General features: G+C 64.5%; 1 protein-coding gene across 2 annotated transcripts in view; it reads left to right on the top strand.

The window, feature by feature from the left end:
• The window catches only part of LAMA5 (laminin subunit alpha 5), a 65,831-nt gene that overhangs the window by 32,672 nt on the left and 18,640 nt on the right, over positions 1-14,519 (top strand). For both annotated transcript variants that reach the window (XM_054467991.2, XM_054467990.2), the window contains exons 17-45: positions 324-376; positions 669-774; positions 1,803-1,855; positions 1,946-2,051; positions 2,503-2,602; positions 2,782-2,938; positions 3,085-3,223; positions 4,128-4,270; positions 4,377-4,483; positions 4,614-4,767; positions 5,125-5,285; positions 5,362-5,470; positions 6,598-6,695; positions 6,783-6,984; positions 7,113-7,239; positions 7,815-7,954; positions 8,462-8,577; positions 8,660-8,871; positions 9,268-9,472; positions 9,703-9,847; positions 10,044-10,184; positions 10,339-10,512; positions 10,773-10,874; positions 10,979-11,062; positions 12,173-12,403; positions 13,186-13,299; positions 13,536-13,660; positions 13,884-13,964; positions 14,070-14,284. In XM_054467991.2, the coding sequence (XP_054323966.1) occupies positions 324-376; positions 669-774; positions 1,803-1,855; positions 1,946-2,051; positions 2,503-2,602; positions 2,782-2,938; positions 3,085-3,223; positions 4,128-4,270; positions 4,377-4,483; positions 4,614-4,767; positions 5,125-5,285; positions 5,362-5,470; positions 6,598-6,695; positions 6,783-6,984; positions 7,113-7,239; positions 7,815-7,954; positions 8,462-8,577; positions 8,660-8,871; positions 9,268-9,472; positions 9,703-9,847; positions 10,044-10,184; positions 10,339-10,512; positions 10,773-10,874; positions 10,979-11,062; positions 12,173-12,403; positions 13,186-13,299; positions 13,536-13,660; positions 13,884-13,964; positions 14,070-14,284 (3,900 nt within the window). The remainder of the gene's footprint in view (positions 1-323; positions 377-668; positions 775-1,802; positions 1,856-1,945; positions 2,052-2,502; positions 2,603-2,781; positions 2,939-3,084; positions 3,224-4,127; positions 4,271-4,376; positions 4,484-4,613; positions 4,768-5,124; positions 5,286-5,361; positions 5,471-6,597; positions 6,696-6,782; positions 6,985-7,112; positions 7,240-7,814; positions 7,955-8,461; positions 8,578-8,659; positions 8,872-9,267; positions 9,473-9,702; positions 9,848-10,043; positions 10,185-10,338; positions 10,513-10,772; positions 10,875-10,978; positions 11,063-12,172; positions 12,404-13,185; positions 13,300-13,535; positions 13,661-13,883; positions 13,965-14,069; positions 14,285-14,519) is intronic.

The following is a 14,519-nucleotide window of genomic DNA, read 5'->3' as shown; positions in this document are numbered from 1 at the left end:
GTGCACGTGTAGTGGGTGCATTTTCACGTGAGTTTGTGTGCTTGTTCAGACGTGTGTCACACACTGCGTGTGGAACGTCCACGGGTATCCCACGCGGTGCACGTTTGCGTGCGTGTCCGTGAGCAGGTGCTGTGTGGTGGGATGGCATGTCCGTTGCTGTGGAGGGAGCAGGGAGGTGCATGTTTTCAGGCCGTCCACGTGGATGAGAGGCACCTGTGCTGGTCAGGTCCCGTGGGACCGTGGGTTCTGCCTGGGCCTGGGACGCCCTTGACCTTCAGGGTTGGTCACCGGGGAATGACCGAGGCATGGTCCTCTCTTCACAGCTGGCTCTTGCCACCCTGCTGGTCTGGCCTCAGTGGATCCTGCCCTTCCTGAGGTGAGCCCAAGTCTGCTCGAGTGTGGGAGATGGGTGGGGACCCAGGCCAAGCTAAAAGTCCCAAGCCCGGTGAGACCAGGGCTTCCTGCCTGCTGCTCAATTGCCATGGCAACCCCAGGGCCTGTCTGCTCCTTAGGCTGGTCCTCTGCCCCTACTGTAGGTGACTCCTGTGAGTCACAGGTGAGGGCCCTCAGCCCTCACCCCTCACTACCCCTTTTCAGGGCTCTATGGCTGAGGTTTGTGGGTTGGGAGAGCACGGCGCCGCTCCGACCGCAGTCTTGTCCTTTCCCAGGCACAGGTTCCCTGTATGTGCCGGGCTCACGTGGAGGGGCCGAGCTGCGACCGCTGCAAACCTGGGTTCTGGGGACTGAGCCCCAGCAACCCCGAGGGCTGTACCCGTGAGTGTGCCCTGGAGGGAGTATTGGGGTACAGGGGTTCCTTGGGGAACTGTATCCGCCAAGTGTATCCTGGAGGGAGTGTTGGGGTGCAGGGTTCCTGGAGGGGCTGGAGCCCGTGAGTATGCCCTGGAGGGAGTGGTGGGATATGGGGTTCCTCGGGATTGTACCCATGAGTGTGGCCTGAAGGGAATGTTGGGGTGTGGGGTTCCTCGGGGGGGCTGCGAGTGTGCCCTGAGGGAGTATTGGGGGTATGGGGGTTCCTTGGGGGGCTAGAGCCTGTGAGTGTGCCCTAAAGGCCCTAAAGGGAGTATTGGGGTACAGGGGTTCCTCGGAGGGGCTGCACCTGTGCGTGTGCCCTGGAGGGAGTGTTGGGGTGTGGGGTTCCTCAGGGGATTGCACCCATGAGTGTGTCCTGGAGGGAATGTTGGGGTACGGGGGTTCCTGGGGGGGACTGGAGTCCATGAGTGTGTCCTGGAGGGAATGTTGGGGTGCAGGCAGTTCCTGCGTGGGACTGGAGTCCATGAGTGTGCCCTGGAGAGAGTGTTGGGGTATGGGGTTTCCTCAGGGTGCTGGAGCCTGTGAGTGTGCTCTGGAGGGGGTGTTAGTGTGTGGGGGTTCCTCGGGGGGGCTGCAACCGTGAGTGTGCCCTGGAGGGAATGTTGGGGTGTGGGGTTCCTCAGGGGATTGTACCCATGAGGGTATCCTGGAAGGAGTGTTGGGGTACAGGGGTTCCTGGGGGGCTGGAGTCTGTGAGTGTGCTCTAGAGGGAGTGTTGGGGTATGGGATTTCCTTGGGGGGGCTGGAGCCTGTAGTGTGTTCTGGAGGGAGTGTTGGGGTATAGGGGTTCCTTGGGGAACTGTACCCGTGAGTGTATCCTGGAGGGCGTGTCGGGGTGCAGGGGTTCCTGGGGGGGCTGGAGCCCGTGAATGTGCCCTGGAGGGGGTGTTAGTATGTGGGGGTTCCTCAGGGGGCTGGAGCCAGGCTCTCCTGCCCCACCAAGCATCTGAGTCCTGCTCTGCTCTCCCCAGGCTGCAGCTGCGACCCCAGGGGCACGCTGGGTGGAGTTGCTCAGTGCCAGCCGGTGAGTCTGAGGACCAAGGTGTGGGGGATTTGGGGGCACACGGGTTGGGACCCTCCCGTGCCCCACTTCACCTCCTCCCTTGGCCCCCAGGGCACCGGCCAGTGCTTCTGCAAGCCCCACGTGTGTGGCCAGGCCTGCGCATCCTGCAAGGATGGTTTCTTTGGACTGGATCAGGCTGACTATTTCGGCTGCCGCAGTGAGTGCCCACTCGCTCATCCCAGACCACGGCCCTGCCTCCCCTCAGTTTATGCTGGGGAACCCAAGGCCCAGAGGGACAAGTGCAGCCTGGGCAGCATGAGGCCTGGGTGATGGATGGCTGCCCCTTGGTGCCAGCCTGTGCTACGGTGCGGGAGAGGGGGCGCAGCTCCCACCCAGATGCATGGCTTCCTCTCCCCTGTCCTGCACCCAGGCAGATGGCACTAACAGACCCCAGCTCCCCCGCCCTCGCCCTCGCCCTCGCCCTCGCCCTCGCCCTCGCCCTGAGCACTGAGCCCTGACCCCTGACCCCTGACCCCTGACCCCTGACCCCTGACCCCTGACTCTCCATCGTCCAGAGAGCCCCAGGCAGGCTTCTCAGTCTGGCTGTGAGGGGCCTCTGAGGCTGGTGGGGGCCAGGCAGCCTCTGATGTCCCACCTTCTCGCGGCAGGCTGCCGGTGTGACATTGGCGGTGCGCTGGGCCAGAGCTGTGAACCGAGGACCGGCGCCTGCCGGTGCCGCCCCAACACCCAAGGCCCCACCTGCAGCAAGTGGGTACCCCTTCCCCACTGGGTGGCGGGGAGCGGGGCAAGCAGCTTGTCCTCCGGGCCTCTCCGTGTCCCTCACCGTGGGCCCAAGTGAGGCCTCACCCTCCCTGGAGATCCAGGGCCGCTGTGCAGGGCCAGGTAGGATGGCCAGGCTGCACCTGACCAGCCCCTGCTGTGGCCAGGCCTGCGAGGGACCACTACCTCCCAGACCTGCACCACCTGCGCCTGGAACTGGAGGAGGCCGCCACACCTGAGGGTCACGCCGTGCGCTTTGGCTTCAACCCCCTCGAGTTCGAGAACTTCAGCTGGAGGGGCTATGCGCAGATGGCACCTGTCCAGGTGGGTGCTGTGCTCCCCCTCCCAGGCTCAGCCTAGAAGTGGAGCCAGGCGTGGTTGGCAGGGAGGGGTGGGCAGGCCCCTTGAAGGCCCGGGCCTCAGGCTGGCAGTGGTCGGGGAGAGTGACCCAACGCTCCACGCCCATCCAGCCCAGGATCGTGGCCAGGCTGAACCTGACCTCCCCCGACCTTTTCTGGCTTGTCTTCCGATACGTCAACCGGGGGGCCATGAGTGTGAGCGGGCGGGTCTCTGTGCGAGAGGAGGGCAGGTCGGCTGCCTGCGCCAACTGTGAGTGGGGTCCCTGGGCCACAGCCCCTGCCCCGCCCTGCCCTGCCCTGCCCTGCCCTACCCAGCCCCTGCCCCGCCCTACCCAGCCCCTGCCCTGCCCTGCCCTGCCCTAACCAGCCCCTGCCCTGCCCTACCCAGCCCCTGCCCTGCCCTGCCCTGCCCTAACCAGCCCCTGCCCCGCCCTGCCCTACCCAGCCCCTGCCCCACCAGCCCAGCCCACTCCCAAGCCCTGCCCCGCCCAGCCCAGCCCCTGCCCCGCCCTGCCCAGCCCCTTCCCCGCCCTGCCCAGCCCCTGCCCCGCCCTGCCCAGCCCCTGCCCCGCCCCGCCCTGCCCAGCCCCTGCCCCGCCCCGCCCTGCCCAGCCCCTGCCCCGCCCCGCCCTGCCCAGCCCCTGCCCCGCCCCGCCCTACCCAGCCCCTGCCCCGCCCCGCCCTACCCAGCCCCTGCCCCGCCCCGCCCTACCCAGCCCCTGCCCCGCCCTACCCAGCCCCTGCCCCGCCCCGCCCTACCCAGCCCCTGCCCCGCCCCGCCCTACCCAGCCCCTGCCCCACCCCGCCCTACCCAGCCCCTGCCCCGCCCCGCCCTACCCAGCCCCTGCCCCACCCCGCCCCGCCCTGCCAAGCCCCTGCCCCGCCCTGCCCAGCCCCTTCCCCGCCCTGCCCAGCCCCTGCCCCGCCCTGCCCAGCCCCTGCCACGCCCTACCCAGCCCCTGCCCCGCCCTGCCCTGCCCTGCCCTGCCCTACCCAGCCCCTGCCCCACCAGCCCAGCCCACTCCCAAGCCCCCGCCACCTTCCTCTGGCTCCTGTGGGTGGTAGGACTAGCCTATCCCCAACCCTGTAGGGGGTGCAGCCTGGGGTGGCCCCAAGGGCTGGGCTCAGGAGTCTCACCCCTTACCCCCGCCCAGGCACAGCGCAGAGCCAGCCTGTGGCCTTCCCACCCAGCACGGAACCTGCCTTCATCACTGTGCCCCAGAGGGGCTTCGGAGAGCCCTTTGTACTGAATCCTGGCACCTGGGCCCTGCTTGTGGAGGCTGAAGGGGTGCTCCTGGTGAGGCGGGGGCCAGAGTGAGGGCTGGGGGCCGGGTCAGGGGGTGGGGCCCACCCTTCTCAGCACCACCTCCACCACCACCTCCACCACCTCCACCACCCTACAGGACTACGTGGTTCTGCTGCCTAGCGCATACTACGAGGCGGCGCTCCTGCAGCTGCGGGTGACCGAGGCCTGCACATACCGCCCCTCTGCCCAGCAGTCTGGCGACAAGTGAGGCCACACATGTGGTGGGACCGGGGTGGGGGCTGCCTGGACCCCCACTGTGCCTGGCTTCCCCGACTCAGGCTGTCTCTGGGGACCTGGGCAGACCTGGGGCTGACCATGGTCTGTGTCCATCCAGCTGCCTCCTCTACACACACCTCCCCCTGGATGGCTTCCCCTCGGCCGCCGGGCTGGAGGCCCTGTGTCGCCAGGACAACAGCCTGCCCCGGCCCTGCCCCACGGAACAGCTCAGCCCATTGCACCCGCCACTGATCACCTGCACGGGCAGTGATGTGCGTGTCCTGGGACCCCACGGAGCAATGGGTGTTGCAGGACCTTGGCCTGGGGGCTGCGGGTCCTGTGGCGGTGACAGGTTATAGGAGCAGGGCACTGCCTCAGGCAATGGAGCCCAGCACCCAGGCAGGGCGCCCCTGCCTCCTGCATGTGTGACCTCGGTGCCTGTCTGTACCTGGGATCGGCTGTGGCCTCCGCATACAGCTCAGCCCCCACCACTTGCCTGGAGCTGTCCGGGCCAGGGTGGGACTCGGCTGAGGGGCAGGCCCTGGGGTCAGGGAGGTACTGGAGTGGGAGGGGAGGGAGGTGTAAAGGGCGAGGGGTGGCGGCCCTCCCGTCACCCTGCCTTCCTGCAGGTGGACGTCCAGCTTCAAGTGGCAGTGCCGCAGCCGGGCCGCTACGCCCTAGTGGTGGAGTACGCCAATGAGGATGCCCGCCAGGAGGTGGGCATGGCCGTGCACACCCCACAGCGGGCCCCCCAGCAGGGGCTGCTCTCCCTGCACCCCTGCCTGTACAGGTGAGTGGGAGCCGGTGAGGCTGGAGTAAGGGCACGCCCGGGGCTGCCCCACCTGCTGACCACCCTCCCCCCACAGCACCCTGTGCCGGGGCACCGCCCGGGATACCCATGACCGCCTGGCTGTCTTCCACCTGGACTCAGAGGCCAGCGTGAGGCTCACAGCTGAGCAGGCACGCTTCTTCCTGGTAAGGACCCCTCAGGTCCCCACCCCAAGGGGTCAGCTTCTTTCAGAAGATTTGAAACATGCATGAGAGGGGAGAGGACAGTTGGGGTCCCAGGTCCCCAAGGCGGCCACACTTGCTCATGCCCAGCATCTTTCTTCTGGAACCCCTCCTGCAAGCGTTTTGTGGATTCAGTCCCTTTTGACGTACCCCCGAGCTGTTCCATGTGCTCAGGAAAGCACCTGCAGTCATAGTTCCCAGGACCCAGGGCAGCCACCTCTTGGCACAGACAGCATTAGTTGGTTGCCTGTTCTGGAACTTTCTTTTTTTCTTTTTTTTTTTTGAAATGGAGTCTCTGTCACCCAGGCTGGAGTGCAATGGCAAGATCTTGGCTCACTGCAACCTCCACCTCCTGGGTTCGAGCGATTCTTGTGCCTCAGTCTCCCAAGTACCTGGGACTATAGGCACTCACCACCACGCCCGGCTAATTTTTGTATTTTTAGGAGAGACGGGGTTTCACCATGTTGGCCAGGCTATTCTCAAACTTCTGACCTCAGGTGATCCGCCCTCTTGGGCCTCCCAAAATGCTGGGATTACAGACAGGAGCCACCACACCTGGCCTGGAACTTTCTATAAATGCCACACAACATGTTCTGTGCAGTCACGTCTCCCACTGTTGTGTCTGCGGATAAGTTGCCATGTTCCAAGACACCAACCTCACATGGCCGCACGGGAAGGGAGCACCCATTTGCGGCTTGTGCCTGCTGAGCGCCTGCCTGGGCCAGGTCCTGGGAGAGCTGGGCCTGTCTTGGCCTGGTGGCACCAAACAGCCCTCGAGATAAGGGTGGGGGAATAGTGACGGATGGGAGGGCGAAGGGGAGAAAGAGGGCTATGGGAGGAGCCGCACAGGTCTGTGGGCCCAGGAACTGGCCCACACGCTGGTCTAGGGTTTGGGTTTGTGCAGCCGGAGCAGGGACAAGGGCTTCCTGCAAAGAGCAGGGCTCAGTCGGACACCTGGGTTTGCAGTTTCCTGGGTCTGAGCTGTGTGACCGGCCCCCCCATTGTACCGCCTGCACCCCCCATTATACCGCCTGCACCCCCTATCCTCCCCGCACCACGGGCGTTGCAGCATCTCGTCCTTCTGCCTGCAGCATGGGGTCACTCTGGTGCCCATTGAGGAGTTCAGCCCGGAGTTCTTGGAGCCCCGGGTCCGCTGCATCAGCAGCCACGGCGCCTTTGGCCCCGGCAGGTAGTGGCAGGTAGTGGGGCTGGGAGGGGCACGGCCGAGGGCCCGGCGGCAGGGCCGGCTCTGACTCACCCACTGTGCTCTCACCAGTGCTGCCTGTCTGCCCTCGCGCTTCCCAAAGCCGCCCCAGCCCCTCATCCTCAGGGACTGCCAGGTGATCCCACTGCCGCCCGGCCTCCCGCTGACCCACGCACAGGATCTCACTCCAGCCACGTCCCCAACCGGACCCCAACCTCGGCCCCCCACCGCCGTGGACCCTGACACGGAGCCCACCCTGCTGCGTGAGCCCCAGGTGAGGGCCACGGTCTCTAGAGGGACGGGGGTGTCAGGGCAGGACTCTGGGCCCCAACCCACGGCAGGCGGTCCAGGGGGCAGCAGGGGCTCACAGCTCAGCCTGCTCACTAGGGCTTATCCCTGCAGGCCACCGTGGTCTTCACCACCCATGTGCCCATGTTGGGCCGCTACGCCTTCCTGCTGCACGGCTACCAGCCAGCCCACCCCACCTTCCCCGTGGAAGTCCTCATCAACGCCGGCCGCGTGTGGCAGGGTGAGTGTATGGTGTGGGGGCTGGAGAGGCTACCACACACGATGAGGCTGGAACGCTGGCGCCACAGTGTGGCCTGTGCTACCTGCTATGAGTGACAGGCAACATGACCCTGTCCTGCCGTCAGTTCTCAAACTAGCTGCCCTTGCAGCCCGCAGCCCCCACCCGCCCGCCCGCCCCCGTTCTCAGAGAAGGCTGGGTCTCGCCTCCGTCTCGTGCGTTGGGAAGCCCTGTTGTGCTCCATGGCACGTGGCGAATTGAGGGCTTGCCCCAGGATGCCGCTGGCAGCACATGTGGCCCTGTGTATTTGTCTGGTTCCTGGCTCGGCCAAGCCTGGGGTCCCGCACATGGAGTTGACCGGCACCTAGAGGTGTCCTGCATGACACCTGTAGGTCATGAATCGGCGAACTCCCGTGACATGAGAGGCCGGCCTTGCAGACCTCTTGGGCACGTCCTATGCCTGTGGCCGTTGGCCAGCGGGCACTCCTTGGCTGCCCCGACACTGCCATCTTCAACCCTCTGGGTGTCTTGGGGGTGCTGGAGATGGGGGCCTAACTCTGCCTTTCTCCCCCGCCCAGGCCACGCCAACGCCAGCTTCTGTCCACATGGCTATGGCTGCCGCACCCTGGTGGTGTGTGAGGGCCAGGCCCTGCTGGACGTGACCCACAGCGAGCTCACTGTGACCGTGCGTGTGCCCGAGGGCCGGTGGCTCTGGCTGGTGAGTCCCAGCTGATGTTCTGCTCAGGGAGCAGCTGTCCTTATACTTGTCATACCACTCTGGTACACTTGGGCTGGGTCTGTTCTGGGCCTGCTGAGGCCTGGCCTTATGCCCAGCAAAGCAGCTCCTGCCTTAGGGGACCTCCCGATCCACCTTGTGAGGCTCCAGAGGGGCCCTGGACCTGCACCCTGCACCCTGCTGGTCAGGGTGGCCTTCCTGGAGGAGGTGGGGCCTCCAGGAAGGAGAGGGAGGAGGAAGGCGTGGCCAGCAGACGGAGATGTGGGAGACACCAGGAGGTCTCATCAATGCTGCTGCCTCCTCACACCCCCGAAAGCTGCTGTTTGGCTTGGAGTGGCCTCCCCTGAGCAGCCAGGGCCCAGGGCTGGGCTGGGCTGCTGCCGCCAGGACTCTGAGCTGCCTGCAGGACCCTGGTCCCAGCCAGCCACTGGGGGCTTCCCCGCTGCAGGCTCTGGGCCCACGGGAGAGTGACCAGGCCTCACCCCCTAGGATTATGTACTCGTGGTCCCTGAGAACGTCTACAGCTTTGGCTACCTCCGGGAGGAGCCCCTGGACAAATCCTATGACTTCATCAGCCACTGCGCAGCCCAGGGCTACCACATCAGGTGGGCAGGGCTCTGGCAGGTCAGGGATCCGGGGTGGGGGTCTGGGTGGGGAGCTGGCCTCACTGCTTGCTCCTCCATGTAGCCCCAGCAGCTCATCCCTGTTCTGCCGAAACGCTGCTGCTTCCCTCTCCCTCTTCTATAACAACGGAGCCCGTCCATGTGGCTGCCACGAAGTAGGTGCTACAGGCCCCACGTGTGAGCCCTTCGGGGGCCAGTGTCCCTGCCGTGCCCACGTCATTGGTCGTGACTGCTCCCGCTGTGCCACCGGATACTGGGGCTTCCCCAATTGCAGGCGTGAGTACCCCAGTCCTTGGGCGCCCAGCGGCAGGGTTGGTGCTAGAGCCCAAGGTGGATGGGTCGATCAGAAAGCAGGGTCAGGAGAATGTTCTAGAGCCTGGCAGGGCAGCATTGCTGCCCTGTCTGCAGGCCTGGGCCCAGTACTCCAGCTTGCGGGCCGTGCAGAAGGTTTCAGGGACCAGCAGGTGGTCCACAGTCTCTGACGATGATGTTGATTCTGAGCAGCTGCCTCCACGTCAGAAGCTGTCCAAGGCTCAGCACCCGGGGCAGGGGTCCCTGTTCTTGTCTCCCCTGCCCCCGCCACACCGCCACATCCCCTAGGGCTGCATCTGGGGCCTCTGAGAGGGGTGGGACTGGGAAGAGGGGTCAGCAAACCCTGTACCCGCCCCACAGCCTGTGACTGCGGCGCCCGCCTCTGTGACGAGCTCACGGGCCAGTGCATCTGCCCACCACGCACCGTCCCGCCCGACTGCCTGCTGTGCCAGCCCCAGACCTTTGGCTGCCACCCCCTGGTCGGCTGTGAGGAGTGTAACTGCTCAGGGCCCGGCGTCCAGGAGCTCATAGACCCTACCTGTGACACAGACAGCGGCCAGTGCAAGTGAGAGCCCAGAGCGGCATCAGCGCGGCCCCTGGTGGCCTTAAGGACAGCATTTCCTCTAGCCAGCGGGTCCTGGCACCCACCCTGCTCCCATTCGTGCTCCCTGGGTGCAGCAGCGCCCTCTCCTCTGCTTCTGGGAGGATGCTGCCTGGGTGGGGGGTGCCTACGAGGTCTCACTTTGGTGTGAGTGACCTGGGGTGGAGGGGGCTCAGCTCCTGCCCCTGCCGCAGGTGCAGACCCAACGTGACTGGGCGCCGCTGTGATACCTGCTCTCCGGGCTTCCATGGCTACCCCCGCTGCCGCCCCTGTGACTGTCACGAGGCGGGCACTGCGCCTGGCATGTGTGATCCCCTCACAGGGCAGTGCTACTGTAAGGTAAGTGAGGGCTGGGCCCAGATCTGGCCTCTCCCTCCAGCCTCATCAGCTGAAAGTGTCCTTATGAGCCTTTCTGGGCAGCTGGGGCTTCCTAGAAGCTTTTGGGAGAGTCATCCCCATGGGCAAGTGGGTACCAGGAACCTGGGGTCAGGCACCTGGCACCTGCCGACCACCCTCACTGTTCTCTCGTCCCTAGGAGAACGTGCAGGGCCCCAGATGTGACCAGTGCAGCCTTGGGACCTTCTCCCTGGATGCTGCCAACCCCAAAGGTTGCACCCGCTGCTTCTGCTTTGGGGCCACGGAGCGCTGCCGGAGCTCGTCCTACACCCGCCAGGAGGTGTGCCTGCAGGACTGAGGGCAATGCCTTCTCGGGGAGGGCGTAGGTGGGACTGGACTCAAGATGGGGCCCTGTGATGTGTGGGCGTCCACCCGTGTGCACCCACATGTGTGTGCCCCCACATGTGTGTGCCCCCACATGTGTGTGCCCACAGTTCGTGGACATGGAGGGCTGGGTGCTGCTGAGCACTGACCGGCAGGTGGTGCCCCACGAGCGGCGGCCAGGGACGGAGATGCTCCGTGCAGACCTGCGGCATGTGCCTGAGGCTGTGCCCGAGGCTTTCCCCGAGCTGTACTGGCAGGCCCCGCCCTCCTACCTGGGGGACCGGGTAAGCAGGGTATCAGGTCTAGGGGAGGCACTTTGAGGATGGCCAGGACGCCTGAGAGGGTTGGGAGCCAGGAGTGGGGTCTGTCTAGGGAGGGGGAGCTCCATGAGGGTCCGTGAGGGTGCCCAGGCCCTGTCCCAGGTAGGGAATGAGCGCAAGTATCCGGGCCCAGCTCAGGGCTGGGGGTGCCCAGACCACTGCTGACGGGCTCTGAGCCTGGGGCCAGGGTCTGGCCAGGTCACCTCTGTCTGTCCCGCCTCCAGGTGTCATCCTACGGTGGGACCCTCCGTTATGAACTGCACTCAGAGACCCAGCGGGGAGATGTCTTCGTCCCCATGGAGAGCAGGCCGGATGTGGCGCTGCAGGTGAGGGAGCTGAGATGATGTGGCAGGGTGGTTGGGTGGGCGTGGCCCAGTGGCACTGTGGTCCAGGCCCGTGCCGACCCTCACCTACCCATGTGCCTTCCCAGGGCAACCAGATGAGCATCACATTCCTGGAGCCGGCGTACCCCACGCCTGGCCACGTTCACCGTGGGCAGCTGCAACTGGTGGAGGTGAGGGGAGCTGGCTTGGGCATCCAGGTCCCTCCTGGACCTCAGCTCATCTGGGAAGGCCGGAAGGGGTCCCAGAACTGCTGTGCCCATTCTCCGTGGTGGAAAAACAGCCCAGGAGCAGAAGTGGGGTCAGGGCTTGGGGGGTCCACACACCCGTTGTCAGACATCTTCTGTGCTGGTCACCCTGGGGGTGTCATGCTGTCTTCTCACCTGCTTTGTGAGTCCCTGATCCCTGAGGGGTGAGCAGCTGCTCAGTAGCTGTTGGCTTCCTCCTCCGTGCACTGCCTGTTAGCATCTTTTGCCCATTTGTCTTTGACTTGCAAATCTTTTTCCATCCTTTTAGAGTTCTTTGAAGTCTGACAGAGAGTAAGCACCAAGAATAACAGAGTAACAACCGTCTTCTCCCCTTTCACAGCTCATCTGGTTTTTCTTTGTTGTTTTTTTTTTTTTTTTTTTGAGACAGAGTCTCACTCTGTCGCCCAGGCTGGGGTGCAGTGATGCAATCTTGGCTCACTGCAGCCTCTGCCTCCCAGGTTCAAGCGATTCTTCTGTCTCAGCTTCCCAAGTAGCTGGGACTATAGGCATCTGCCACCACACCCGGATAATTTTGTATTTTCAGTAGAGATGGGGTTTCGCTGTGTTGGCCAGGCTGGTCTTGAACTCCTGACTTCAGGTGATCCTCCCGCCTCAGCCTCCCAAAGCCACCACGCCCAGCCTGAGCTGTCTTTTGATGAATGGTCTTATAGTTAATGTACTTGAATTTATCCTTTTTTCCTTGGCAGCACGCGTTTTTGCATCTTGTTTAAGAAAGTTTATTTGTCACCACTTGATCAGAAAGGACCCGCCTATATTTTCTTCTAGAAGCTTGGCTGTTCTCTTTGTGTATTTCAATTCTTAAGGCATCTGGAGCTGGTTTGGTGTGTGGTGTGAGGCAGGGATCTAGGTGCTGGCTGGCCACATGGGAGACTGGTTTTTCTACCTGTGTGTACCTCCTCCTTCCCCGTGGTCTTTGTGCCCCTCCATCCCCTACAGGGTTGGGGGGTCTGTTCTAGGCTCCCTGTTCTGTCCCATTGAGTGTGGCCCCACTGAGGTGCCATCCTGGACCCACAGGGGAACTTCCGGCACACGGAGACTCGCAACACTGTGTCCCGCGAGGAGCTCATGATGGTGCTGGCCAGCCTGGAGCAGCTGCAGATCCGTGCCCTCTTCTCACAGATCTCCTCGGCTGTCTCCCTGCGCAGGGTGGCACTGGAGGTGGCCAGCCCAGCAGGCCAGGGGGCCCTGGCCAGCAATGTGGAGCTGTGCCTGTGCCCCGCCAGCTACCGGGGGGACTCATGCCAGGTGAGGTCAGGACAGCACTAGACTGCTCACCTGTGCACACCCTTTCCTCTAGCACCTCCCTGTGTTCCCTTCCTTGCTGCCTCCACTTCCTGTCACCCTACTCACCTCTCTTCCTGTCTCTGCCCTTCACAGGCTGCTGGCCAACTCACAGGCCTGCCTGTCCCCTGCTGCCTGTCTGCCTGCCCCTCATCTGCCTGCCCCTCATCTGCCTGCCCCTCCATGCACACACCCTCCATACCCCTTTCCCACCTACCCCAGCCCCCACCACTGGGTCACCTGGACATCCCCCACCAACCATCCTGGCGTCTGCCTGTCATTCACTGCCTGTCATCCTGGCGTCTGCCTGTCATTCTGCCCATCCCTCGCCCACTGTGCATCTGTCCAGCTGCTAATCTGTCCTGCTAATCTGTCTGTCTGTCTGCTGTAACTTTGCTCCTTCCGTATGAGGTTTGTGGTTGAACACCTCCTAGAAGGAGTGGAAAGAGCAGGCCCTGGTCCACGTGGAGGGGGTGGTCACCAGCCCCAAGGCCTGGTCATTCCCGAGACAGGACATCCGTGTGGCTTTGAGAGCTGTGTCCTCAAACAGCAGCCAGGTGCTGGCCCACCTCCAGCTGGCCGAGGCTAGGAGTTTCTGACCAGCCTCTGACCCAGTGGTGACCACGCTCCACGGGTTCCCAGTGCCTCGTGCCTGCAGGATCCCTGAGGGTCTGACCTGTGAGCTTGCAGGGTGGGGCCCCTCATCCTCTCAATCGCTGATGCCACCTGCCCCCGTATGCCCTCAGGAATGTGCCCCCGGCTTCTATCGGGACGTCAAAGGTCTCTTCCTGGGCCGATGTGTCCCTTGTCAGTGCCATGGACACTCAGACCGCTGCCTCCCTGGCTCTGGCATCTGTGTGGTGAGTAGGGGCTGGCGGGGCCAGGGGGGCAGCATTCACTGAAGGCACAGTCAAGCTTGCCAGGGAAGACCAGGGGCTGCACTTGCAGGTCAACTGAGGTCCAAGGAAGGGCGTTGCCCAGCGGGGGACCATCTGGCCTTGGGCACAGAGTCTGAGGCAGCGGTGGTGGGAGCTACACAGACTCGGCAGTAGGATGTGGGTGTCCACCATAGCGCTGACTGTCCACTCTGCCCCAGGACTGCCAGCACAACACCGAAGGGGCCCACTGTGAGCGCTGCCAGGCTGGCTTCGTGAGCAGCGGGGAGGACCCCAGCGCCCCCTGTGTCAGCTGCCCCTGTCCCCTCTCCGTGCCTTCCAACAAGTAAGCCAGCCTCCTCCCGGGACGAGGCCCTGATGGTGCCAGGCTCCCTTCACCCAGCAGCAGGGTGGGTTCCCACTGCCCTCTGCAGAGGCCTGGCCAGCTGGGGGTGTCCGTGAGGTCTGGACCCCCGATGCCTGGCGTGAGTTCCAGCCTGAGCACAGTGTGCTTGCCCGGGCCCGGGCACTGCCAGGGGCCTAGTGACTGACGCTGCTGGTCTTTGCAGCTTCGCCGAGGGCTGTGTCCTGCGAGGCGGCCGCACCCAGTGCCTCTGCAAACCTGGTTATGCAGGTGCCTCCTGTGAGCGGTGAGCTGGGGCCAAGGCAGCGGGGCAGGGCCTGAGTGCTGACCCCAGGATATGCGAGGGTGGGCGCCACGGGCCACTGACAGCCCCTCCCCGCCCTGCTCCCAGGTGTGCGCCCGGATTCTTCGGGAACCCACTGGTGCTGGGCAGCTCCTGCCAGCCTTGCGACTGCAGCGGCAACGGTGACCCTAACTTGCTCTTCAGCGACTGCGACCCCCTGACGGGTGCCTGCCGTGGCTGCCTGCGCCACACCACCGGGCCTCGCTGCGAAATCTGTGCCCCCGGCTTCTACGGCAATGCCCTGCTGCCCGGCAACTGCACCCGTAGGCGTCGGGCTGGGAGGGATGTGCCCTGGGGAGGGTTGCGCAGGGAGGAGGGAGGCCTGCTGGGCGTACCCCATAAGTAGGCTGTGTGCCTGATGCTGGGGCCCAGCCAGAACAAGATGGAGCCAGCCTTCTGGGCTCATGGTCAACCCTTTCTCCCCTGCTATGATCAGGTCCTCCCGCCCCAACGATCAGGCCCCTTCACCATCAGGCCTTCCCCCGACCATCACACCCT

This window comes from Pongo pygmaeus, chromosome 21 (assembly GCF_028885625.2).
Source record: "Pongo pygmaeus isolate AG05252 chromosome 21, NHGRI_mPonPyg2-v2.0_pri, whole genome shotgun sequence".
Lineage (NCBI taxonomy): Eukaryota > Metazoa > Chordata > Mammalia > Primates > Hominidae > Pongo > Pongo pygmaeus.
This window is presented reverse-complemented; position numbering and strand designations above follow the sequence as displayed.